Here is a 27257-nt window from a genome sequence, read left to right as displayed (position 1 = left end):
ATAACACACGGGCAAAGCTGATGATACAACGCATGCTTACAACAACAACAGAGAGATTTATACATTTTAATCATAGCAACATTAACAACCAACCACTGCAATATATTTGAATAGGTATAAGTGTTCTAAGAATTTTTTTTTTTTTTCATTCACTGGTAAGGAACTTCATTATAGCCTTCAGAAAAAAAAATTCTATAGACTCTTTATCTGCTTAGCTATGGAAGGAAAAGATCTAGAAAACTCAATTGCTTCCATTCTCCCTTGGGTTTCATAATAAGAAAAAGTTGTCTACGGATGAGCTGGTAGCTCTCCCTTGGCCATGAACGGGACTTTGCCATTTTTTTGAAGCGGTTACACTGCAGCCACAAAGCAATTTCCTTTATATCTGTTCTGCTCCTCTTCTTTGCTTGAGATAAACCAGGAAGCCAGGACAAAGAAAAGTACCCTTACTTACTGGTTTTCAGATAAGGAAACAAGATATTCTCATCTGGTCTCCTCCTTGGAACTGAATAAATGTGTATGTGTGTAATACTTATAATAATAATTTTTAATCACGTTCATAGGTCTTTATGTGACTCTCATGGTTCACTGTTGTTACAAAGCATTTACTATGGTATTGGTTCAGCATTTATTTACTGCCTACTATGTGCCTAGAACTTTGCTGGTCACTCAGGCACAACATGGATACAAAAAGAATACAAGAGAGTCTGTGGCCTTAATCTGGTGGGGAAACCATGAAAAGTTAATTTTTTTTTTAATTGTTTTTTTTAATTTTTTTTTTAATTTAATTTAATTTTTTTTTTAATTTTTTTTTTAATCAGCAATGTCTATTGCTGATCTGGTAGAAGGGCCACAGAGGAAGAAGAGAGAGTGAGACCAAGGCAGACTGGAACAGGCAAGGAGGTTTTGTGGAAGAGGTGGTCTTTTGTTTTTTGAATTTTATTTTATTTATTTTTTATATAGCAGGTTCTTATTAGTTATCCATTTTATACATATTAGTGTATATATGTCAACCCCAATCTCCCAGTTCATCACACCACCAACCCCCCCACCACCATTTTCCCCCCTTGGTGTCCATACGTGAAGAGGTGGTCTTTAAATAAACCTCGAAGGAGTGGGGGGATTTGGGAAGAAAAGAAGAGGTAGGAGTGAAAAAGGGAAATGCTGTTCTAACAGGGTGAGCTGTCTGCAGAGGCACGGAGCCAGGGCTCAGGACAGCAGGCAGAAGGTCAGCATACTTGCTGGAGGAGCTTCACAGAGGGTGAAGAGGAAAGAAAGAACAAAGAGTTAAGAAGCATCAACTTAATCTAGCGTATTTTTGGGGAAACTGATCCACACAAGAGAAAAGAAAAAAACCCTGATTTTCAGCATTTGCTGATTTCCATGGTGTAAATACTTCCACCCTGGTTGACTGCAAGCTAACAAGCCACAAATTCCTGAATATTTTAAAATCAGCTTGTTGATTTTTGCCCATTCTCAGGAAATGGGCTAAAACAATTTCAAGATTCCTGAGTAGGAGAATGACACAGTGACACAGTGAAGCCAGAAATGGGGAAGTTTAATTTGGTAGTGTAAGATGCACGCGGTAGAGGCTGGAGTTGGGAAGGCCATTTTGGAATTTATTAACATAATCCAAGTGTGAGTTTTTAATAAGTCAGCTGATCACAGTACAACTTACAAAAAAGAGGGGACAGATATATTTGGAAAGGACAACCAAGTAGACTTGATGATGAAAGAAGTGTCTGGAGGGAACGAAAACTGATGATTCAGCTTTTCAGCGGGAATGACAATGCATCACTGAGTGTGGAAATAGGGTACACAGAGCACTCTACAGTTGTTATAAATAAGTAATTCGTGTTCACTCTGAAAAACACTGCTGAGAAGCAGGGATGTGGTCCTTGCAATTTTTGAGACCATAAACCAAGGCCAATCCATGGAAAACCACCTGGGCAGTTAGGAGCCTTGCTAGCCCTAGAGGTCCCATATATTCCATCATGAATAATTCTCAGAAAATGGAAAGTGCAGAGGGGCCTGGAACAGCTATGCTCATCCACCCAGGCCCACAGCATTCTGCCCTGAAAGAAATCAGACTACAACTAGCAGAACTCAGAAATGTCAAGTAAGAACTTTCAGTAAAACTAGAAACCACCCACTGGCTCAGTGGTGTAATTCCCCTAGCTACATAAACCAGAGCCAGTCTGACCTTTGCTAGCATGGGATGGTGGAGAAAATTTTGCAGATTTACCAACGTGGCTAGTTTTTCTTAATCCTTCTGTAAAGCTGATTGGGAACGCCACATCTCCAGTACATGATCCTGGTGTACACTCTTAGCCAGTCCAAAAGTACCCAGCACAAACAAAAGGTTAAATTGCTGTGGGACCATGGGTAAAGCCAACATCTGAGCATCAGTCTCAAAAACAAAGTCATTTAGCAGTTCACCAGCCCTCATACTGAGGACCCAAAAGAACCTACAGAGGAGTGACGAGCCTTAGGTGGAGGTGATAGACGCCTGTGAAGATGATTCACTCAGGTGAGAAAGGAAGCTCACTTATAGAGACAGAGGAAACACACTCTCCAAATATAAGGGATCAGATGCCAGGAAAGGTGGCCAAGCCTATATCGCCAGGCTCCGGCTGGGTTCACTGGCCAGGGCCTGTTAGCTGTGTGTCTCAGTTCTCAGCAGAAGGCAGAGAGGCGGTGGCGGAGCTGTATGTCAGTGTCAAGTTTCAGCCCCTCTAAGACAGATCCCTTACCTTCAGACAGGGACAAATCATCAGCTGGAGACACCAGGTCTGCCTGAGAAGCTAGGGCTCCACTCAGATGGGTTGTAATTTGATTCGTCAAGATAACCTGTGAACAGACAAGGAGAAGGCGGAGGGAAGGGAGAAGAGAGAAGACCAAATTAATTATTAGAGCTATCAAAAGGCTGTGGTTTAGGGGAAGACTGATAAGTACGCAGGTAGGAAAACCCCAGCTCTGACTTTCATCAGTTTTATCTTTAGGCCAGAACTATCTGGCAAAGCCTCTAGGTCACTCAAATCACAGAAGACCAAGGAAACAGACTGACTTTTTTCAGAGCTTAAACCACTAATCAATTCTTTCTAAATGTTGAGTAAATTGGGACAGAGAAGTGCCACCATATTACCTGAATAATAGAAGGCCAAACAGAGAATTAAGATGAATACGTGCACATTTTATCATTTTAAAATTATATTCACAGCATACAATATGACTAGCGCCGAAGAAAAGCAATAATTTAACATCTGGATGCCTGGGGCTTCTTCCCTTGTTAACTAGAAAGTCAGAATTTTATTTCCAAATTTGTGAAATTAGAATAAAATTCATCTCTAAAGGAATAGCACTCTTCTTCTTTTCAGTAAGTTGAATTCTAACAAAAGAATTCCGAAGTCTCACTATGTATTTAAAACACAAATTAATAGAATCTGACCTATACAAAATAAAGTTCATAACATTTAAAATTCCTAGAAAGGACTCTAAAATTACCTAATCCACATGATTTATTTCCACACAATATTTTTACATGTGGTTCCACCAAGAAATTATTCTTTTCCTTAAAAATCCTCATTTATAAAATTTACTCTATTGTTTAGAAACCTAAAGGAAGAACAAAACACAGATTCTCTCCTGGAAAACCGCAGCAAGACTAACGTCACAATCATTTCCCAAGATTTGAGGTGTTCCCATCGTGGGCATCTTGGTGAACCATCTTGGTACCTCAGAGGAAACGTAACTTCTGAAAAACTAGGCATTTGGTACCTGGAATATGCAACTAGCCAAATCGTCGTGGTCTGTCCCAAGGGTCAGCTATGGTTTTGCTGCCACCCTGATTGGAGCAGAAATGGAAATTGTCTCCATTCTTTATTGTCCAGCTTTTCAGCCACACCTCTGTCGCTGTCTCTTGAATGGACCAATGACACGTTATAAATCCTATGCCAATGGCAGCTTAATTGGGGGCTGAGAGGGGAGCACGATGGCAGGGTCAGGTAAAGAAATGAAGTACTCTATTAACAAAGACAGCCTGTCCAAGGTCTTTGTGTGTCAACTAGGCTCGTGTGAATCCCCAGCTACTCTGCAGCGATGACCGGATATTGCAGTATTCCACTGAGTATTTGCTAATCTTATCCTTCCTATTCTTTTGTATTGCTCATTTTCATCTGGACTGGTAAGAATCACATATGATAAGTCTTTCAATTAAAATGGCTGGAAATGGCCAAATAATAGCCTGCTCTTTTAAGAAATAAATACTCATATTCAGGAGCAAGAATAAGGAATTATGTTCATTTTCCTCTTTATTATATAGGGTACGGGCTTTGGAGTTCAATAAAACTGGGTTCAAATTCTGACTGTGACACTGTGAACCTTGGGAAAGTTACTTGAATCTTTGAGCTTCATCTATTCATAGGTAAAATAACGCCAATCTTATAGAACTGTTATGAGAATTGAATGAGATAATCAATGTAAGGTATTTAATGTAGTGTCTGGCACGTGATAAATATCCAGTAAATGTAAGCCATTGTTGTTGCTATTATTTCCTTCAGAAGAATGTTATATAGGTTAATAAATTACGGATAAAGTATATGCCACAAGCTTCAGATAATTGGATCTAACAACAGAACATGAAATCACAATTTTCTACATCAGGATATACTTCAGTACCTGATCATTTCCACCAGTCTTAGTCCTTCCTAAGCTTTACTTAGTTGCAAAGAATTTGTGTAAAAATCTCAGTAAGAAAACGATAGTAATTATTTAAAGCAAGGCCAGTAAGAAACCGGCATTGTTTTGAGAATACCACGTGATTTTTCTACCAGTGAAGAAAATAATGTATCTGTCATAGTTAAAAAAAAAAAAAAAAAAAAAAAGTGAAGCTTCAGGAGATCTAGACATGTAAGCTCTATTTTGGGGGGAATTCTTCTAAAAGGTGGTTTGGTGAAAATGACTAGAACACTAGTGATATAGTAACAGTAATGAGAAAAATAATTATTGAATACCAACCATGCAAAGCACGTCACCATGTACACAGGGGAAAAAAAAGAGGTGATGGCTCTGTGTGTCTTCTCTAGAAACTTGCAAGTTAAAAGATAAGACATTTATTAAGATATTCAGACCACTTTTTCTCAATTTTATTGTTATTTCCCTGGTCCTACAATGGAAACCTATACTGAGATGATGGCTTTATTGTACATAGCTAATAAGATGATACCCTGCTGAGCCTAAAACCAAACTACAGATGTGCCTCCAAAGATACCCACCCCCAGTGCCACTTCCAATTGCAAGAGTAGATGGAGAAGAAACCATTTGCACTCTCCAATGGCAAAAGAACAAGCTCCTAAGTGGTTTTGCTAATAATCCACTCCCTTTTTATTATGAGTCTGAAAGCCAAATTGCTGAAGGGATACATAGCAACCAAACTCAGGGGTTGCTCTTGCTGAGTTGTTGTGATTTTCTAAATCTGTGGTCAGCAAAATGATAAAATGGAAATATTTCCAAATAGCATTGATTACAAATAATCATGACTTGGGCAGAAGCCTATAGATGTGTTGTCCTCTGAGGCAAACTGGAGACGTGAAAACTACACTCCTAAAATAACTTATCAAATACTATTACACGTTATAAACAGAGTCTTAACACTATCTGCTTTCCGAAAATGAGTTCTGACTGACACTTTAGAGGGTGTTTCGGGCTGCTTTGCTCCACTGGAAAGATGAAGGCTTCTGACACTTGGTACTAAATTTGTGCAAGAGCAGTGTGCACAATGATTAGGCTGAGGGCTTTGGAGTCAAGCAAACATGAGTTCAGATCCTGGGTTCCACCACTTACTAACTATGTGATGTTGAGTAAGTTTCACAACTCTCTGGGTATAATTCTTAACTCACAGGGTTTTGAGGATTAAACTGGATAAAGCATATAAAGTCCTGAGCATAGTGCCTGGCCAATGGGAAATGCTTAAATGTTAACCTCCATCATTGTCGTTGCTGATTTTACACCTTGCTTGTTTAGAAAGAAAACCCATGCCTGATTCCCTTTTGTACAACATATAGTACACTGATGACAAAGAACAAATATTTGCTGGTGATACGCTCAAAAAGCATAAAAATTTAATTGAAAGTGCATGCTATTTTTGCCATTTCTCTAAAAGTATGACTTATTAAAAACATACAGGGGCTTCCCTGGCGGCGCAGTGGTTGAGAGTCTGCCTGCCAATGCAGGGGACACGGGTTCGAGCCCTGGTCTGGGAAGATCCCACATGCCTCGGAGCAACTGGGCCCGTGAGCCACAATTACTGAGCCTGCGCGTCTGGAGCCTGTGCTCCGCAACAAGAGAGGCCGCGATAGTGAGAGGCCCGCGCACCGCGATGAAGAGTGGCCCCCACTTGCCACAACTAGAGAAAGCCCTCGCACAGAAACGAAGACCCAACACAGCCAAAAATAAATATATAAATAAATAATTCCCATTTTAAAAAAGCAAAACAAAACAAAACAAAAAAAGATACAACACACCCCATCCCCCTTCCTGCTACTACCATCAATTTCAAATCCAAAGGCTAGAGTGAGATTCTTGGACTAAGGGGAAATTTTGCTTTTGTTTTTTTGATGGTAGTGATTACATCTTTACTTCTGAAGCCAGGAGAAAATGGAATTCAGCTTAGTTTACTCTTCAGGCAAGAGAAGACCATCTACCTACTGAGGGGAAACAGGCAGCCCTCTACATTGTATAAAGTAACTGTTAACTCCATGCAACTTTGTATATGGGGAGACCACTTACTCCCAGGGCTTCCTTGCAAAGTCGGCAGGTTGTAGGATGCTTCAGGTACACATGAATAGGAAATGACTCCTCATATCATGTCACATATACCTTGAGTCTCATTTTTAGTGCTCCCCTCCCAAGGCAAAATGGGGGGGCGGGATCCTAAGTTTGCCCCTGGGTTCTAAGTTTCCCTTGCATCATTCAACTTCCCTAAATGCATCCTACTCGACCCTTCTGTGTACTGTAGTTCAACACCTAAGCTCAGTTCAAGGGAACAATGAAGCTCTCAAAGAAGAAGAAACTTCAGAGTACAGATTCATAAATAACCTAATAGGCCCTGCCTTCAGAGAGAGCAGGGCTTCTCTTATAAGCTAGAGAGGAGATGGGAAGACAGGAAGCAGTCAAAGACCAGAAGAACTAGTAAGGCAGATGGTTGATGGTTGGGAATGAATGTCATTTTGGTCAGAAGGCAGAAGGTTCTGGGGATGAAAACCTAGCCAACACACAAACAAACAAAAACATATGACTCTTTCCCACTAAGTATCAAAAAGGCAGCTTCCGAAAGCAAATAGCTAGAGGTTAAGGGGGAAGGAGCAGAATACACTGGTCAGAAGAAGCATCAGCCTCCAGGGTCAGGGGACTGGTGAGCTGGAGTCCACTGACCAATTGAGCCTGACTCTCCACTAATCTCTGTGTCCATTGTGGACCACCTGCCTTCAGTTGGCACATCTTTCTTCAGCTACGCTAGGACCAGACTAATTTAGGCTATACCCACACCCCATGCATGCCTCCTGCTCCTGGTCCAAAATAAATCCTGCCTTAAGGGGCCTCTGTATGCGTCTAGTCTGATCTACCCTACATTGAAGTATTAAAGAAGAATCTCTGTTGGGAGCTCCATGAGCAGCCACTTAGTATATTCCAGCCCAGTGGAAAATGGTGGAGAGAAGAGAAAGTGGGACAGCCCTGGAGAAATCAAAGTGGGGAACTGTCAGGCCTAAGGGTCCAGCTTTTGATAAAGAGCCTCCTTTTATTTGACCCTTGGGAGGTGACAAAGAGGGAGTTTGTGGTCAATCAGGAATAGAATAAGTTGGAATGGGATATCTGGCCCTGTTCGGTCAGCAGAAGAGAGATTCATGGTCAACAAAACAATAACTCAATATTTATAAGTCAGATTCTTTTAAGGACCTAAGAATATGGCACATGCCCTCATTTAGCTTTCTGTGGGGGCAGATGAGAGGCAAATTTTATAATCCCCGCCTTCCAGGGAGTGAACTAGAGTCATCTGCCTGAGATTAATAGTCTAGATAAGAAAGGGGGTCTGCAGGCCTCCCTGCCCACTCTCCCTCCTAAGACAGCACTGGGCAGAGGAAAGGAGAGCCAGGAACTCGCTGCCCAGAGCCACGGGCAGGTCCAGGCCTTGATGCCCTGGTCTCCAGAACTCAATCTAATATAAGTAACGAACAAAGGGATCTAACACCTAGAAATACATTAAAAGATTATGAAAATACTACATTGTAACAAGCCCAATCTTGTGACAAGAGTCCTTTCATACTCTGACGTTAATAAATAACCATAAACCAAGTAGCTTCAGCTTCTACAAAAGTGTCAAGCATTTGAGGCAATCCTAGCTGAATTCTGCCAGTCTTTTTAGTGGCTTTCGGTGGCTTCAGATGCATGTGGCTTGTCACTTCCGAAACCCATAGGAGGCTTGAAAACTAAAGCTCTTCATGTCCTTGGTGCGACAGAGTTTAAGGATTCCTGGGCTAGAGGAATCATGAGGCAACCTCAGGCATCTCGGGGGCATTTTTATGCCCAGAAGGACGTCTGCTTTCTCCTCCCTCCCGCCCATTCCCTGCTAGAAACCTGCTACAGCCTAACACAGAGAATCAGAGAAGTCTCAAGACCACTTTACCTAGGCCCGAAGGGCTAGGTGCGGTGATTGTCCTGATACTCACAGCTCCCAAGGAAACAGGCAGCCCACTGGATAACCTGGCCAGCCAGAGAAAGTTGAGTGACAGAGAGAGACCTCGGGGCTGCCTCTGCCCACAAACTGCCTACCTGCTGTCAAATCTAGCACTCTCAGATTGACAGGGCTCTGAACTGTAATGGAACAGAACTTTTTGTAAAAGAATATACATGTATACACATAATATAGATGTATAACCGAATCGCTTTGCTGTACACCTGAAACTAACACCATATTGTAAATCAACTACACTTCAATGAAAAAAAATAAAGTGACTGTAACCAAACCTTTCTCCAAATACGAAAACAACCAATATGACAGGGCTCTGCTTTTCATAGGTTTTGAAGGCATAGTTATTATTATTGGGTTGGCCAAAAAGTTTGTTCGGATTTTTCCGTAAGATCTTATTTTTATACCAATATTATTTCAGTATTAAAAAAACGATCTATCTGCTTAAGGTACACTTTTTTAAAATGTTACTTTTGGTATCTAAAATGATCCTAATTGCCAGGTATGACAGTGATGGAGCCTTTCTATCTAAACACAGGCCTTGAATAAGTCAGAAATTCTGAGTTTTAATCCTGGCTCGGTTAAGGGTTACTGCATGCCTTGCTCTTAAGGAGACAGAGGCCGGAATTTTCCTGTGAGAAATTGGTAAGGTTCATTGAGTCCTTTCATCACCAAGGCTTGAGAGAAAGGCCCTGGAGTGGTTTTCACCATCCTCTCCTCATGCTTCCCAACCATGACGGTGTCTGCCCCAACCCATCTGCTGAATAGGAGCCGGGAGTCGGAGGGAAATGGGGGATGGGGAGAAGAAAACAGGCGAGGGCGAGAGGCAGAGGTAGAAGGCCAAGAAGAGAGAGAGGGGTGCTCTGGGTGCAGTGTGGGAACAGGGTAACTCCCCCCAAAAGCAGGTGTAGACAGCTATACTCGCAGACTCACACCTCTCCCCTGACTATTCCCCACCTCCTCCCTTCCGGTCACTTCCAGCTTTGAAAGGAAATATCCAATATTTGAGGAAAAGTCAGACCAAATATTTTGGAGTCTGAGTATCACAAATCTGGTTTTACTATTCACTGGCTTAGTTTTGCCAAGCTCTGGAAAATTATAAATCATTCCATTATGAAAAAAAAAATCGTTTTTCTTTAGCTTCAGCCCAGAGAATATCAACTGTCAGCTCTAGAATAAAGAACTGATAGGGGTTTAGTATTCCAGCCTGCTATTTCCATCTTGAAGGTCTGCGTGACAACTGTTTTCTGGGAAAATCTGAAAGGCTATGGGGGATTTTCCTTTCGAAATATTTGTGGTAAAAGGACCAAACTTCAATTTGGCTTGAAGAAAACATTATTGTGGAAGTTAGGAAGCCTGCCTTTTATTTCTGGCTCTGTCACTAACCTGCTGTGCAATTTTGGGAAAGGCTCCTAACCTCTCCGTACCTAAAAGTGAGTCCAGAAAAGACATGAAGAAAATGCGTGTATTATGACCATAAAGGTAGCAGCCCGCTATGAAAAATGTTTCAAACCACATTAGTATTAGTGTTGTACTTAAAATTCCACCACTATCATTGATTCTCATCATGTCCAACCTTAGGAAATCCATCCTACATAGAACCAATTGGCAGTGCCTGAGGAAGATAGGAGGGGAAAAAAGAATAAGGGAGATAACTTTAAATAATTTTGTGTTTATGGTGAGGATACTTTCAATCTTGATAAAATCCACACCTCTTATAACAGACCTGAAGAAACAAACCTCTGTTGTAGATTTCATCGTGAAATTCACAGGTAAAGCTAGTAGGAGAGTCCTTAAAGAAGACATTGGCCCAGTATGAGGCAACATAGATGGAGGAAGAGAAAAGAATCTCCTCGGCTTTGCACAAATACACACTCACTCAATCACAAAGGGATGGATGATAATACTGCTTCCACCTCATTGTAGCCATTGCCTCGACCACCGCTTAGAGACAATGCACTGAGGTAGAACTGTGTCTGCCATTTTGGCCAAAAGAAACACACAAGCAAACAGCGTGGCACCACAGGGTGGCTTTCTCCTTGGCCTACTTCTCCTGGGGTACGCATGCAAGAGGATGTAGTGGAAACCCTGGGCCGGCAGCTATTGTGCCGTAGATGTAGGCGTGAAGCGCTCAGGTTCCACTGTCGGCTCGCTGTTCCACTGGCCCCAGTGGGGCTGAGGTTAACACGTGTTGGTTCCGGGCCTCAGATGGGGCGACAGCTGTAATGGGGCCACAAACAGCAGGCTGGTGTGCTGTTTCCACCTTCAACCCAACCTCGGCGGCATCCTGTCAGTGATGTGAGGCCCACTGCAGGAAACAACACGCACCACCGGTGAACTGCGACGGTGCACTCACAGTGGCTTCAAATGGTGCATACTCCAACCGTGGGCAGTTCTGCAGTTAGCACGGGAACAAAAAAGTCTCTGGACAGCCAGGGCTTGGAAAAGGACAAGGCCAATTGTCAGATGACTCTGAGGTTCACGGACGTGGAAGAAACCTTCCTACCACCCTTCACTGCACTGTACCTTTCCCGTGGCCGAGTGGCTTCTGTGTACAGTTTGTTTGGTTGTCTTCGCCCACACCCTTACTGCCCACTGAGCCCCACAAAAAGGCAGGGGAGGTGAATTTCCAGCAACCCCCTGAGTTTCTGCTGACCTTTTTAGGTGTTTTTGTTACTTGGTGGTGCTTTCTATTCACGTGTACGCCTGGTCTCTGGGGATTCCCCTCCCTTTGATTTGCAAAGAGGATTAGAAAGACACAGCTTTGTGATCTGTCCATCACAGACGGCTGCTATTAACTGATTTCCCCTCCTTAGACTCATTCGAGACCAAGAAAACACTTCTGTTGAGTCACTTGCTCCCTGGGAATCTGAAAATACGGTTCTTGGGGGAGTCCAGCCTGATAAACACCGACCTGGCTACTCTCCAGCCCCACCACACTGTTAGTGGCTTATAGGAGGGCGGAGCTGAAGCCCAGAGGGGCCTCTGAGAAACCTCCAAAGGGGGATGCGCCAACAGTGGTCTGACTCCTTGTTTCTCTATTTCACGGAGGCAAATGGCAGCCTAACCAAGGGCTCTCCAAACTCAGTCACTGGATGTGTGCATTCAACTCTATCTCCAGAGTGAATCTGTGGCATAAAATGGGAGCAAAGGTCACTCACTATCTGTTCAAAAGGAGGTCAAAAGGTCTGCCTAGGAACAAATTTCCAAGGCAGCAGCCTCATCAGATATGCTCTTGAACAAAACTATTTATTTGACGTCCTCAAGGAAGGGATATTGTGTAAGGTGTTATTTAAAAACAAAAGGTGGGGGGAGGTTGGGAGCTGAAGCAATGTTGTCTATGTCTATACTTAAATACATGATATCAATAAAGGCAAACAATAATCAACTTCGATTAAACAGAGTCAACATAGGAGAGACACAAGAAGAATAGGCCCAGAACAAATACATTAAAACGGCTAAATATTTACATGATGAGTAGGAACGGACTTCCTTCCATGGCAATGCCCTTGGAGTGGAGGTCTCCCATCATGGCCACTAACAAGCCAACTACCGATCACAGGCTATAGGCCCATAAAACAGATACCCTGGCCAAGGGCAGATCACACTCAGTGCCAGATGACAAATAGGTTTGCAGTCTCCAATACCCACTCTGGTGGCTTGGGACTGGCCACCTGGAGCACCGACCCAAGAGGAAATGTGAGGTGGTGTCAGACCTCTGAGCTGCTACAGAGGATGGTGAGGCACATGTGCTGCTAAACTTGCCCAATATCACGTGAGTGCCATCCTGAAATCCTTCCTTCCTCACTTTCAGTTGTTCACCTATCATCATGTTCACCTCTCATCTGACGTCATTAACAAGAACGATCATGCCATTTTCCACGAGTATGATACTTTATATTTTTCAGAGTTTGTTCACAGAATGGTCTTAGCTGACCCTAACTACGTAGTGAGGAAAGCTGAAAAATAACTGAGGCACCTGTTGTGTGTTAGAAGGGTGGGCTCTGCAGTCAAACCTCCTGGGTTTCTATCTCAGTTCTACCACCTACTGGCTGGATAGTTTCAGGTAGGATACTTAATCTCTCTCTGCCTTTCTTCAACTCTGTAATTGAGACAACAATCATACCTATTGTGGGGATAAACGAGTTGGCATATAAAGCACTTAAGACAGTGCCTAATACCTAACAGGTGCCTAACAAATATTAGCTCTTTATTCTATCCACTTCCGTTTTCCCAGTGAAAAAATTGAGGCTTGAGACCTCTATATTCTATCTCTGTATTTCTCGTGGTTCGCTCACTCGGGCTAAGTGCCCCAGTCTGAAATATCCTCCTTTACTCTTCTTTAAGTTTCCACCTTTCCGGGGCCAGTTCAAATCTTACCTCTTCCATGAAATCTTTCCTAACTATGCTGGCTGCCACTGACTTCTCGGTTCTGGATAGTCTCACTCTAGAATCAGTACCAAGTAATTCAGTATGAGAATTTTTCTCTAGTTATGTCATCTGTCTTATTCTTATCTTTCTACCTACAGTGTAAATGTTATGAGATTTTATGTGTTTCTAAAGGAGGGAAGGGAGAAGGGGGGAAACTAACATCTACTGAGCACTTCCTATGTATCAGACCCTGTACCAAGTACTTTACATACATTAGCTCATTTCATCCTCACACCTCAGTGGAGTAAACATTATTATCTTCGCTTTGAAGATGAGGAAACTGAGGTTTAGAGAAGTTGAGCAATTTTCTCAGACCAAATAGCACGTAGAAGAGCCGGATTCAAACCAGATCTGTCTGGCCCTCTAGCCTACACTGGTTCTACCACATAAAAGGCTCTCAATGTGAAAACTCACAGCCTTGTGGATCTGTGTTGATTAATTTCTTCAGAGCAAGGCATTTGCTGACATCAGACTGACCAAGTTCTGTGCTGTTTAATGCAAAATCACATGTAAAGGAAAACTGTTCAAAACATTTAAGAATAAGACAAACTTTCAGTAGCAAGAAGAAACCAGTTGACTGTTAGATTGCTGTCTGGTAGAATTGGAAACATTGAGTCTTCAGGCCAGGGGGGAACCATGCTCTAGCAGGTATGGCAAGAGAAAGGACACAGACTCCTGGAGTCTATTTCTGTCTTGGCCACTAACCACTTTGCTAATATTTTCACTTCTGCTAAAATGCGATGACAAGAGTTTCAGAAGAAAGGTTGCCACATAAGAGCAGAATAAGAACAGGCAGTTAGCTGGTTAAAAGTGGTAGAGCCACAAACAACATCGGGATCTAGAATAGGAGTTCACAGCTGGGACAAATTCCATTTAGGCATTTGTCTTTCCAGCTTCACTTCAACTCTTAGAGAGCAGCACTGGGTATGGAGCAATCCTTAAATCTAAATGATAATAGTATCTATGGTTTTTTTTTTACTTTCTTCATTTTTTTTTAAAAATTGAAGTATAGTTGACTGACAATGTTGTGTTAGTTTCTGGTGTACAGCAAAGTGATTCAGTTATATACATATTCTTTTCTGGATTCTTTTCCATTATAGTTTATGTTTTTAGATACCCTACAAGGGCTATCTTTAGTTTACTGAGGATCCATGTGAGTCATTCAAGAAGTTTGTTAGGGCTTCCCTGGTGGCACAGTGGTTGGGGATCCGCCTGCCAATGCAGGGGACACGGGTTCGATCCCTGGTCCAGGAAGATTCCACATGCCGCGGAGCAACTAAGCCCGTGCCCCACAACTACTGAGCCTGCGCTCTAGAGCCCAAGAGCCACAACTACTGAGCCCGTGTGCCACAACTACTGAAGCCCGCGTGCCTAGAGCCCGTGCTCTGCAACAAGAGACGCCACCGCAATAAGAAGCCCGCGCACCACAACAAAGAGTAGCCCCCGCTCGCTGCAACTAGAGAAAGCCCGCACACAGCAATGAAGACCCAATGCAGCCAAAAATAAATAATTAAAAAAAGAAGTTTGTTATTTTCCTACTTGAAATGATGTTTGTATCTATTTTCAGACTGGTTACTCCATGCCAGGGTGGTACTAAGTGAGAAACCACGAATTGATTCTTAATATGTTTGGTAATCAATTCATGAAGTGTATTAGTGCCTCTGCATCCTGGAGGCCCCAGTTTTACGGTGAGGACACAGCTGGGATGGAGGTAGTAGGGGCAGAGGTTTGTTCTGGGTCTTTGAAGTCATCCAGCCAAGAGGCTAGGCCTGAAAGGACTGGTGACCTCGGCAGGTTTGTGGCTATTCCTGCAGCCCTTTAAGGTGCATCATGATCCTTTTGCAAAGAAGGACACAGGACCTGTGGGTGGTGGCTGTCATTTCCATATATCTGGAGTCCCACTGAATTCAGGATCCTGGAGCTGTGGGCGAGTCTCGTGGAAGACTTCCTGCTCCCATCAAGGCCTGGGAGGGATCACTGCTGAGAATGCGGGCCCAGGAATGGGAGGCCAAGCAAGCTCTCTTCTGTCTGGTTATTGACAACACAGTGTTCCTTCTCATGGACTCCTCCTGCCCTCCCCAGGACCACACTGAAATGACTAAACCTGCCGTCGCTCCAGTGAATCCACTCAAATAAATAAGTCAATCCTCTTTAAGTTTGTGGTCTCAACTCCTTGTTGGCTTATTGCAAAATTAAAGGGCACACAGAGTAGAACCATCAATCAGTAACCAGCAGAGGAATAAGCTCTTTGTGGAATGTACTGAGAAGCAGGAAAGAAGACGGAAAAAAAATGAAAAGAAACCTCATGAAATGGTCATTTGTTAGGAGAACAGAGGGGAAAAAAAAAAAAAAATCCACATTTCACATGCAGCATAATTTAGGAAAAGTCTTATTAAAGGTTTCCTATCTCGCCAGGAGAGCAAGCACAGGAACGCAAACAAAAATCCCTCAAAATGATCTGCCATTTATTAGTGCTGGTTTCTTGTGGGTTTTGCTGTATTCCATAGACACAGCCACAGATCATGGGGATGAGAGGCTGGAACAGTGACTCAGCAGGCTCAGGACCGGGGAAGGAGAGGAGATATTACTACTGTTTATTATAAAACAAACAAACAAATACAAACCATCTCCCTCAGCCCTTTCACCCCAACCTGACCTTCCCTTAGCACCCTATTATTTCAAGTAAAAGCACCTAGTACCATGCCTTATTTGGAATTTTTAATAAATGCTATTTGATGAAGGTAAAAACTGAAGAGCAATATATAGTCCAGGGCTGAGTCCCCATTGGGTGCCAAATACCTCACTCAAAGCCCTATTTACATAACCTCCTCAGTCCTCATTGCAATCCTATGAGGTAGGTGACATTATTCTTCCACTTTAAGGATAAATGTATTTAATAACGTGCCTAGCTTACAGCAAGCAGCTATGCCTATGTGACTCCAAAACCACTCTTTCAACCAGATACATCAAATTCAAGCATGACACCAAGAAAACTATCATGGCATTCTAAATCCTGCTGGAAGAGATGAAATCGGTAGTATTGGAAACAGCATAACGGTAACTCACCAGTCCTATGTCTACCTTGCCCATTTTCTACTCCAGGTAAGTTCCTTCTCTAGACAGCTAGTATCGATATTCTTGCCCATTTCACAGGAGAGGAAAGCAAGGTGCCAAGAGGTGTAGGGAATTGTTTACACTAATAAAAAGAAGAGCCATTAGACCATAACATGGCTTTGATTCTCACCCGTGGCAAAATGTAGCTTTTGAAATAACTTGTTAATGGGGAAGAATTCCTTATAAAATCTCACCTGAATCTCCTTACTATCTAGTGATAAGGTAGGTATTACATCTCTTTCCACATCAGAGAGGAAAAGTGAGTGGCCTATAGTTTACAGCAAATAAATGGACCCAAACCCAGGTCTGCTAGCTCCAAATCCCATGCTCTTTACATTCCTTGACCCTGATAGGGAGCACACCTCGCAAAGAGAGGCAGACTGATGGTAAAGGAATGACAACCATGAGAAAGCTGGGTCTCAGTGTCTTTCTGAAACAAGTATGAGCTGCTTGTGAAGTTGTGATGCCCAGTCCAATGGGATCTTGGCTTCACTTCTTTTCTCTACAGAGATGACTATCTATATAGTGTTAGAGCCTCTATGGTCTCTCTGAGGGTAGTCCTCCATTACTAATGAGAGGCTCATTATAAGTGCTGGTTATGGTTTATCAGAAGTGGTCCCATTCATTAATTTGGCCAAGGAGTTCCCAAGAGAGGACAGCGGAAGCAAGAGAAAGCCATATCTGGGACTAGGTAGGTTCAGGGCAAGACTGCAAGGAGGTTAAGGGGGCTTCCCACCACAGGCCTCACCATCTTCTCTCTGACCTAGGTACCCCATGGACTTTGTGCACTCATCCTTCCCAGCACAGCTAGAGTGGAACCCCTCCGAGACCTCCTTGCCCTGGCCTGCACTACCTTGCAGGGTTTTGAGAGCCCAAGACCCCACCCCTGTACCATCTACCACTGCTCATAAATCTGTACTGCCCTTTCTCCCCTCTTTCTAAAGAACTAAATCTTAAATAAGTCTTAGGTGACTTTGGCTACAGATCTTCAAGTTACCAGGTAGGGCCCCTAGCGACATACCTACCAATGGCTCTAAAGCAATGGCTCTGAAGTGGTACAGGTGGGTCTTGAATCTCCAAGCTCCATGTTAATTCCTCTACACATTCTTTCCTTCCCTCTTCTGAAATAAAAAATCTGGCTCTACATCAGACTGACAGATTCCCCTACAGATCTCTAAAGCATAGGTGAAATATAAGCTGGATATCTGACAAAACAAGATTACTCAAGTAATTTATTTAATTATTAAAATTTAAAATGTTAATAAAATATTTATTAAATACCAACTATGGTCCAAACAAAAAGATAAGACTGATATTTTCCTGTTAAAAAGGAGAAGTAACATGAGTAGGTGAACAAACTAGAATGAAAGGGAACAAATAAATAATCCTTGTCATGAGAAGGATGAAAAGAGAGAGCTACAGGAGTCTAGAAGATGCGGAGAGATGACTTCTCACTGGGGGACTTGGGGAAAGTGTCATTTGATCTGGGCCTTGAAAGATGGGCATCATTTAGTCATTGAAAGTTATGTAAAAGGTTATTCCAAATGGCAGAAGAGGCCCCAATATTGTAAAAATTTGGATCTGCAGAATATTTCAGAGGAGGGCCTTAAACTCTGGAATACAGGAGTCACTCAAAAGGTAACCAATCTGCATCTTTCTACAATAACAGACCAGACATTTACACCAGGAATTCATCTGTCTTTAAAAGGAGATCTTTGAAAAAATGGAAACAGGCCCCTCAGCCAAGAGACACTGGAGAAAACTTCCCCTCATCATGAAGCTTCTGAGGTCTGCACATCCCGACCTTTCAGGAAGGAGATGCAAGGTGTCTCCACAGTATCATCCTGCCACTGAACTTGGTTCCTACAGGACAGGTTCTTGCAGTAAAGAAATAATACCGTTTGTCAGTCAAGAGAGTCAAGGGCATGTGTGTATGTGTGTGTACGTGTGTGTGTGTGTGTGTGTGTGTGTGTGTTTCAAACTGTAGAGCTAAGTTTCAAACTGTATTTAGAAGCTAAATTCTGCTAAAACACATCAAAGGGTATCAGGCCCCATTACAGAGGAAAGGAAAAGCCCTAAATTCATATGCAACGGGGTTTAGGAAAAATCTTTATGAAAGACTTCTTAGCAAACTAGTGGAGTAAAAACTAAAACAAAACAATAACCAAAAAGTCCTCAAATGACTGTGTGTCATCAGAGTCTGTCCTGGTAGTTTCCCTCCAATTCCCTCACAGGCAGAAGAGACCCCATTAGATTTCAGAGTTTTCCTACCCTGGAGAAAAAAGGCATTATGAGCCAAAGCAGAGTCCTCTGATTTGTTCCACTTCTTTAAAAAAAAAAACAAAACTATATTTTTCCTGCCAGTTACTTTTCACTATGACTGACAAAGTTTTCCACTTTTCTGTTTATGTTTTCTAAGCCAACAGCAAAGCTCAACTAAGGTTCAAATAAAAACAGTAACCAATACAACATATAAGCATATTGCTTTCATGAAAATTTAGTCACTTATTTGATAGTACATGAGGGTCACAGAGAAGTCCCCCTGACCCCAACCTAGACTTGGAAATAAGGCAAATAAGATGACCCTCTGGGGTTAAACTACGTAATCAGCACTTCTTGGCTCAAAGCAGAATCACACAACAAAAGGATAGGTTATGTGCTCCATAAAATAATGGATCTAGGCAATAATCATCAATGGATGTTCATCAGGTGAACCATTAGGTCAAAAGTTGATAGGGAACTTGGCAATGGAATGATCAGAGTACCATCATCTGAATACACTGATCTATTTAATCACCATTAAAGGTGGTACAACCAGACATCATTGCCTTATGATGATAAAATAGGAAGTATACAGCACTACCTATAGAATATTTTTACCTAAAAAAAATCTAAATCCTAATCTAATAACCACTAGTTTATGAGATATCGAAGAACAAGTTAAACAGCACCATGACGAAGCCATCAGCCAATCACTAGAACGTGTGGCATTCTACATCCAATTTCTCCAACAAATCAATGTCACAAATAAAGCGGGGGGTGGGGGGGGTGGTGCGGTGCTGTAGATTATAAGTAAGGAAATATAACAACCAAATACAATTTGTAGACCTTATTTAGATCTTTATTCAAACTAAACAACTATAAAAGGACATCTTTGAGACAATCAGGGACATTTGAATATGCGCTGGGTAGTAGAGGATATTAGTGAATTGTTCATTTTGCTAGGTGTGCTGAAGGCATAGCAGTTATGGTTTCCAATGCCCTTACCAATGTAAAGAGGGAGAGTGGATGGAGAAATATGTTCCAGAGACAGAATTAAAAATACATACCAGGGAAGGAAGGAGGGAGGAAGGAAAAAAGGAAGGGAGGAAGGAAACATAATAATGGTACATTTTAGTAGCTCGCCATGAATACGTACATTGTCACAATAATGTAAATGTTAAATATGGTTTTAACTAAATATGAAGATATAACCATACTGGAAAGAGGGGAAGAGTGAATAAGTGCTCAATGGTCATTTCCACAGACATCATCTTCAGTGGAAAAATCAAAAATAGAAATTCGAGTATATCATTTAGAAATATGGAGGTAACTAGCAGAATCAACAAGGAAGGAAGGAAACACTATCATGGTACGATGATTTGAAAGTGGCTGCTTCCAGAAAGTAAGAATCAAAGGCGGACGTGGGGCAGGGACATGCTGTTTTTCAGTATAAGGACTATATGATTATTAGATTTATAAAACTATATGCATGTTGTACCTTGATGAAAGACAAAATATAAATTAAAACATACATCAGAATGACATGGGGAGGAAGTTCATCAGCCAAAAGTTAATATAAAGGATAGTGAGAGGCAGAAGACCTAAATAGTCATTTCACCAAAGAAGACATACAGATGACCAACAGGCACATGAAAAGATGCTCAGCATCACTAATTATTAGAGAAATGCACATCAAAATTACAATGAGGTATCACCTCACACCAGTCAGAATGGCCATCATCAAAAAGTCTACAAACAATAAATGCTGGAGAGGGTGTGGAGAAAAGGGAACCCTCTTGCACTGTTGGTGGGAATGTAAACTGGTGCAGCCACTATGGAGAACAGTATGGAAGTTCCTCTAGAAACTAAAAATAGAACTACCATATGATCCAGCAATCCCGCTCCTGGGCATATACCCTGAGAAAACTCGAATTTGAAAAGATACATGCACCCCATTGTTCATAGCAGCACTATTTACAATAGCCAAGACATGGAAGCAACCTAAATGTCCATGGATAGAGGAATGGATAAAGAAGATGTGGTGCATATATACAATGAAATACTACTTGGCCATAAAAAGAATGAAATAATGCCATTTGCAGCAACATGGATGGACCTAGAGATTATCATATTAAGTGAAGTTAAGTCAGACAGAGAAAGGCAAATATCATATGATATCACTTACATGTGGAATCTAAAAAAAATGATACAAATGAACTTATTTACAAAACAGAAATCTACTCACAGACATAGAAAACAAACTTATGGTTACCAGAGGGGATCGTGGGAGGTAGAGGGAGAGAGAGAAATTAGGAGTTTGAGATTAGCAGATACAAACTACTATACAAAACATAAGTAAACAAGGACCTAGTGAATAGCACAGGGAACTATACTCAGTATCTTGTAATAACCTATAATGGAAAAGAATCTGAAAAAGAATATGTGTGTGTGTGTGTGTTATATGTGTGTGTGTGTGTATAACTGAATCACTTTGCTGTACACTTGAACCTAACACAACATTGTAAATTAACTATACTTCGATTAAAAAAAAAAGGATAGTCAGAGAAACAAGTGGTGGCAGCACTGATTCCAAACCCAACTAGGGCTGCCAGGGGTCCCCAGTGCGTGCGACTCCCGGGAGCATACAGATCACCTGACAGGGAGAGCTGGACTATGGAGATGGGTGCAGCAAGCTAACAGTTCCTGATACCATAACCAGCTGAATCACTTAACCCCTTTATGATCAATTCTGTACTTATCAAGTAACCTTCCAATAATTCGTTTTCTCATTTAACCTGCCTTGAAGGAGAAACATGCTAGCTAGACAGGCGTGCCTCTCCAATGCACAGAACAGCTTTCTTTTTCATTTTAAAATGAATAATTTGGCATTCTGCTTTTATAACTCAGTCCCTGTGAGCTCTGGGCCCGAGAACAGGGCCACGTCCTCCTGAGTGTGATAAGCTCTGGGTCGAAACTCGGGCCGCGGCCAGACAAGCAGGTAAAGCCCACCTTGCCAGACTGCCTGACTCTGGCTAGCAGCCCCCTCGTCAGGAGCTGCCCCAGCTTCAGGGTCCTCACCACATTACCTTGAGCTCTTTCATACCAACCCAGTTAACCCCTATTATTTCCCTACATTAAACTAAACAATGGAGAGGCACCCGTGTTTGGCCACTTCCAGGAAGATGTAGTGGACCCCTGTGGCTCTGTTCAAGCAAATATATTCTTCATCAGGTGCTTTCGGGACCCCACAGGGCACTAGGGGCAGAAGCTGAAGTCCCAGAGCTTTCTAAATAAAGGAATGCTCATAAACTTAAAATAGTAGTAGAATATTTCAACATTTTTTATAAAGAAACATAATAATAAACATTACTGAGTACTTTTAAAGTGCCCTGACATGTAATAGCTCATTCAATCCTCGCAAAACCCTGTGGTGTGAAAACATTCTATTTTTATTTCCCTGTACTCGTTAATTTACAACAGTGGAGAATAAGACACAGTGAGTCTTGTTCTCCACTTGAATAATTTGGCCAGGGTCACCTGGCAAGATGAAGCATGGATTCCCATCTGGGTCGTACAGCTGGAGGGTTTGGTTGAGGTGAAGTGTCTTGCTGAGACTCTCACCACAAATGAGGAGCAGAGCTGGGAAAAGGCATCTCTCACAGAAGCAAGTAGAAGCTGACAGAACCCTGGAGACATCACCATCTCCCAAAAACACGGCTACTGGAGCCAATGCCATTAGCTGTGAATGAGCTGACTCAACACCCAAGTTACATAAAGTCCCCCCAGAGATCAGTGGGTGGAGAAGAGACCCTGCGGCAACTGAATCCAAGAATTCAAAAATAACCCCTGAACTCAAAACCGAATTGATTACAGGACAAAGAAGGGAGTATGGCACATAAAAACTGTTCACTGTTCCATTTTTAAGTTGAAACAAGCATGTCACAAAGATGACAGGCATTTGCTTTACTCCCCCTGCAGAAAGGGAATGCAAAGAAAATGGCGACATCAATTTAGGAGAGTCCCAAGCTTCTAACAATAGCGCTCTTTTCTCAAACCTACCATTTATTGAGCAGTTACTTTGTGCAAGCAATGAGGCTAACTTGACAAACATTATTATCCCCATCCTCCAAATAGCTCAAGTTAATGGATACCTTACTGAGTTTCACGTGGATTACCTCCCGACCACTATCCTACAAGGTAGGCCAGAGTATTATATCCATTTGACATGTGAAAAAAGCGAGCTTAGAGAGTTTACAACAATTGCACAAGGTACTGGGAGAGTCAAAACCTGAAGGTAAAGCCCAGACCCCAGATCTACTGGAATGCAAAGTCTTGCCTCTTAACCATCATGTCATGTCGCCTCTTTGTCTCTTCTGATCTTTACAACACACCTCCAAGGTTAGTGTCATAATCCTTACTTTACAGATGAGAAAACTGAGGCTCAGAGAGGTTAAGTCACTTTCTGAAGACCAACACTGGTAAGTGGCAAGGTTGGGGTTCGAATCCAGGATCATTTGACTCCAAAGCCCAAGCTCTTCATCATGACACTGTATCATCTCTCCTTTCACTGGGATGTCAGCTCATTCATACAAGGACTATGTATCAAGGGCTTAACTACACACTAGGCACTGTTCTAGGCTCTTAGGATACACTGTGAATAAAACAGCAGGAAATCCTGGCCCCTGGGCAGTCTATATTCTGGCAATGGGAGGCAGACAATGAACACAGTTAAGTGGTAAAGAGTATAGCATGTCCAAAAGTGGTCATTTCTGGGGGAGACAAACCAGAGTAAAGGGGACCTAGTATAAAGTGTGCAACAGTTGTGATTTTAAACAGAGTGGGCAAGAGAGGCTTCATGGGAAAGCAGAAATATGGACTTGAAGACGCTGAGGGCAGCAGGCATGTGGACATCGGTCAGTTCTCTATCTCCTCAGCAGAAATCTTAAAGAGAAATCCTCTAGCCCTTTACCATCTTATCTCATGTGGAAATGCCAAGAAAGCAGAAAAGTTCAAAAGCCAAGGGCCTTTGCTTTGCCCCCCTAACTTGCCGAAAGTGCATACTGCAAGGTGACAAGCAAATACGCACACAGCTCACCCACTACTACAGATGGAAATAGTAAGGCTGGGTGACTGTGCATAGGCAAGGGGGAAAGAAGGGGTGCTAAATGTTTTACCTATCAAGAATTAGCTCCCAAAGTAAGCGGCCTTCCCCAGGCAATCTGGGTGATGTCTTTGTCAAGCTCTCAGCCTACAGATGTTAGCATTATACAACTATTCCCATAAAACTGCTCTGCATAGCAGCCAAAGACTAGCTGAACCCCTGTGACCTAAATGTGATATCTCCAGCAAAACCAACAAGACAAGCTACATCACACTTTCCATGAGTACACAAGGCCTAGGCCATCCTGCTGTAAGAGTTTATTACACGGCTAGGGTCACCGGGGAGTTCAGCCTATGTCTGTGGGAAGTTACAGAGATAAGCTCTTAATCCAAATAAAAAAAGAATTCCTCTATTAGGAAAATCCTAAAACGCTATCCTTCTATTCCAGAATTTCTAATAAGAAAGAGCTAAAGCTAGGCACTCAATTTTGGTACTTGGCCTCCCCTATGAATGGTCCCTGGTTGAACTGTCTTCCCCTTCAGTTCACAAGCACTTTTCTTTGGCTGTATCTGAGGATACAGCAGTATATACCCTATATTTCTCCTGTATTGGGCTAGATCACAGGGCATCTCACAAAGTAGGGGAAATGGAGTAGCTTTGTAATGGAAGTTAAGATCGAAAAGTTATTACCAGACTTAATGTTAGTAAAGTCTTACAGACTATTTGAAATTTATTTCTAGTTTTTATTTCCTTGTTGACCAATGGAAAAAGAGAGTCGTTCTAGAACAGCTGTTCCAATTGGCAGCTGTGCATGACTAGAAGCTTCAAATCAAGTGAGCAGCTAAACCCAGGGCCCTGATCAAGGACCTGTACTACAGCCTGAGATCACACCACTTTCCACGATGCAGGTTCTGCAAAAGAAATGAGAGAGGGAGAGAGAGAGAGAGAGAGAGAGAGAGAGAGAGAGAGAGAGAAGGAAAAGCCGAGAGAGGTAAATAACTTCAGATTCCATCCCTCACTGAGTCACATGTTATATGTTCACGGAGCCCCACTGTGTGACAGGCATTGTTCTAAGAGCGATGACGGAGAGCAGGACTAATGAAGCCTCCATCTGCCCTGTGGAGGGAGTGCCCAGGCTAGTCAGGGTCCGGCAATATACAAGGAAACCAGGAGATGAGCCAGACAATTTCAGATATGATGAGTGACATAAGGGAAAAAAATACTGCGTGGGGGGCTATGGATGGGAGGGTCAGGGTAGGCCTGTCTGAGAGAGGGCACTTGGGCTGCGATCTGAGTGGTGACTCAGGTGGCACAGAGTTCAGGGCAGAGAGTCCCAGGCAGAAGAGATGAGTGCTAAGGTCCTGAGGCAGAAACCAACTTGGAGTGCTCCGAGAACCCAAAGAAGACCTGTGTGGCTGGAGGTCAGTGAGTGAAGAGAGAGGTCAGAGGGGTGGGCAAGGCCGACTCTGGCAGCATCTTGGAGGCCAGCACAAAGGCTTTGGCTTTGGATTTAAGGGTGGTGGAAGGCCACTGGCGGGTTTAAACTAGGGGATTGACATGATCTGGTTTATGTTTTAAAGTGTGCTGATTCTGAGGAATTAAACCTTCAACATTGAATCCCCCTTGCAGATTTCGGTACAGATTTTGTGTTCTGTGAAACCCACTTTAAATATTCATGAGGGTTCAATCCCTCTTGTTTGAAAGAAAGGGAGGGAGAGAGGGAGAGAGCGAGGAAGGAAGGAAGGGAGGAAGGAAGGGGAAAGGAAGGAAAAATATCCACTAAGGCTCCTCTTCTTCAGGCTGCTAAGAGTTGAGAGAGGTGTAGGGACTGAAACACAAGGTCTCAGAAACACAGCGCAGTAGGAGAAAGAGCCATTAAGGGTCTAGACTGGAGCCAGGGGAGTGCTCTCACAGCCCCATCTTCTCAGGGGGGCCAGAGGGTGAGACCTGAGAGGAGAAGGTGTCTGATCACACTGCTCCAACAGAATCTTAACAGTAGTGATGGCCCTGAAGCAGAATATTTCTAGCCGGAAAGACTTTCAAAGAATTCCAGCTCATCCAAGGCAGAATGTAGTCCCATTCTATCAGTCAGCAAGTCCTTACTACACCTCTACCAAATGCAGGGTAGGAACAGAAAAAGATGAAAAAGTGAACATTGTGTAAATTACAGACGCAGTGCCTTTGAGGATTAGAAAATCTCATAGGGAAGCTAGGAGAGAAGTGGGAAAAGATCTACAGTGGTACAGAGCTACTTTCACATATAGGTAGATATTTAAAGGCAAAGCTCAAACCCAGTCTTTGGATTCCTGGTCCATCACTGTCTCAGATGAATGAACTCACAAGGCCCATGGTTTATAATTCTAATTGTAATGAGATGGGATCAGACATTCTTGAGGAATCTGTAACTCCTCCTGCTACTGCTCCAAGAAGACAAAGGTCATCCATAAACAGCCACTTGGTTGAATCCACTTCAGCAAATGCAATCTCTTCCAACCCACCATCGGTTTCGCTTCCCTATGGGGAAGCTACAAAATGTACATGGGAGGAAGTGAGAGTGACCAGCTGGTGATCATTTGTCTTTTGTGAAAATGCACAATCTACACGTGATATATAAGCATACACAGAGGCAACTGGCAGCATGGTGTGTGTGGCTGCGAGTGAGGGTTTGCGCACACACATATACGTTCTAACAGATCATCCAAGAAAAATAAGCAAGACCTAAATATGTCTACAGAGCGTCTAAAGTGATCTCTCCCAGAGAGGGAAGATAAAATTGGCCTGCTTTCTCTGGCCAACAGGGAATGCAATTCTCTTGTTGCTGCCCACGGAGAAATATTAGAACCCAATCAGAGGCTTAATTTTATATGTTAGTCTCTACTCTCCACTCAAACAGTTTCCAATGAAAATGGCATTTAGGTCACATCTTTAAAACAACAGCGATTTATAACAGTAGTTGATAGTCTACAATGAAGCCTCTGGCACATGACTTGACATCTGAAGAGTTCAGTTTTATCCGTGTGAGATGGGAACTGTAAAACTGACACGCCAGAGTCAGGCCAGTGGGAGTGTGCGCATGAAATAAATTGCTTAATTTATTATGAGAAAGCATTGTGAACACAGCAAAAATATGAATATTTTTATCTGATATTCATACCCAATGTGATATATATGATTAATCTGATGTTAACTCAGATATATCAGCTGAGTTATAATCCTCTATGGTCAACTAGAGAGACATGAGACTGAATTCTAGGCCCATGAGCCAACTATTTCAAAGGCAATTTCCTCGACAACCGCAGGGAGGACTCGCCTTCATGGGTCTGTACAGGCACGACAGGAGCTCTGGCATGGAAACTCCTCTATAAAATGGCTCATATCTAGAAATGTCATCCTTTTGATTCACATTAATATTGGTTAAATAATCCATCAAATCCTTACTTAATTCTCATCTATTATCTCTCTGGATTTTTATAGCAACCTTCTGAGGTATATAGAAAAGTTGTTATTATCCTTATTAATATGATAAAACTGAGGCTCAGAGAAATTACTGGAATTGTACTTTCTAAAGGAGGAAGGATTCTAATCCTAGATTTTGACAATGGCCAA

At 42.4% G+C, this 27257-nt stretch overlaps 1 protein-coding gene across 4 annotated transcripts in view; it reads right to left on the bottom strand.

The window, feature by feature from the left end:
• The window catches only part of RAD51B (RAD51 paralog B), a 607462-nt gene that overhangs the window by 152605 nt on the left and 427600 nt on the right, over window positions 1–27257 (bottom strand). For 2 of the 4 annotated variants that reach the window (XM_061182686.1, XM_061182685.1), the window contains exons 8-9: window positions 2754–2850; window positions 2473–2509 (exon numbers count right to left, since the gene is read on the bottom strand). In XM_061182686.1, coding sequence (XP_061038669.1) covers window positions 2473–2509; window positions 2754–2850 — 134 coding nt within the window. The remainder of the gene's footprint in view (window positions 1–2472; window positions 2510–2753; window positions 2851–27257) is intronic. The other 2 variants (XM_061182688.1, XM_061182687.1) reach the window with 1 other exon arrangement.

Source organism: Eubalaena glacialis, chromosome 2 (genome assembly GCF_028564815.1).
Source record: "Eubalaena glacialis isolate mEubGla1 chromosome 2, mEubGla1.1.hap2.+ XY, whole genome shotgun sequence".
In the NCBI taxonomy this organism is placed as follows: Eukaryota; Metazoa; Chordata; class Mammalia; order Artiodactyla; family Balaenidae; genus Eubalaena; species Eubalaena glacialis.
Note: the sequence above shows the minus strand (reverse complement) of the source record. Positions and strands in the feature narration are given on the sequence as shown.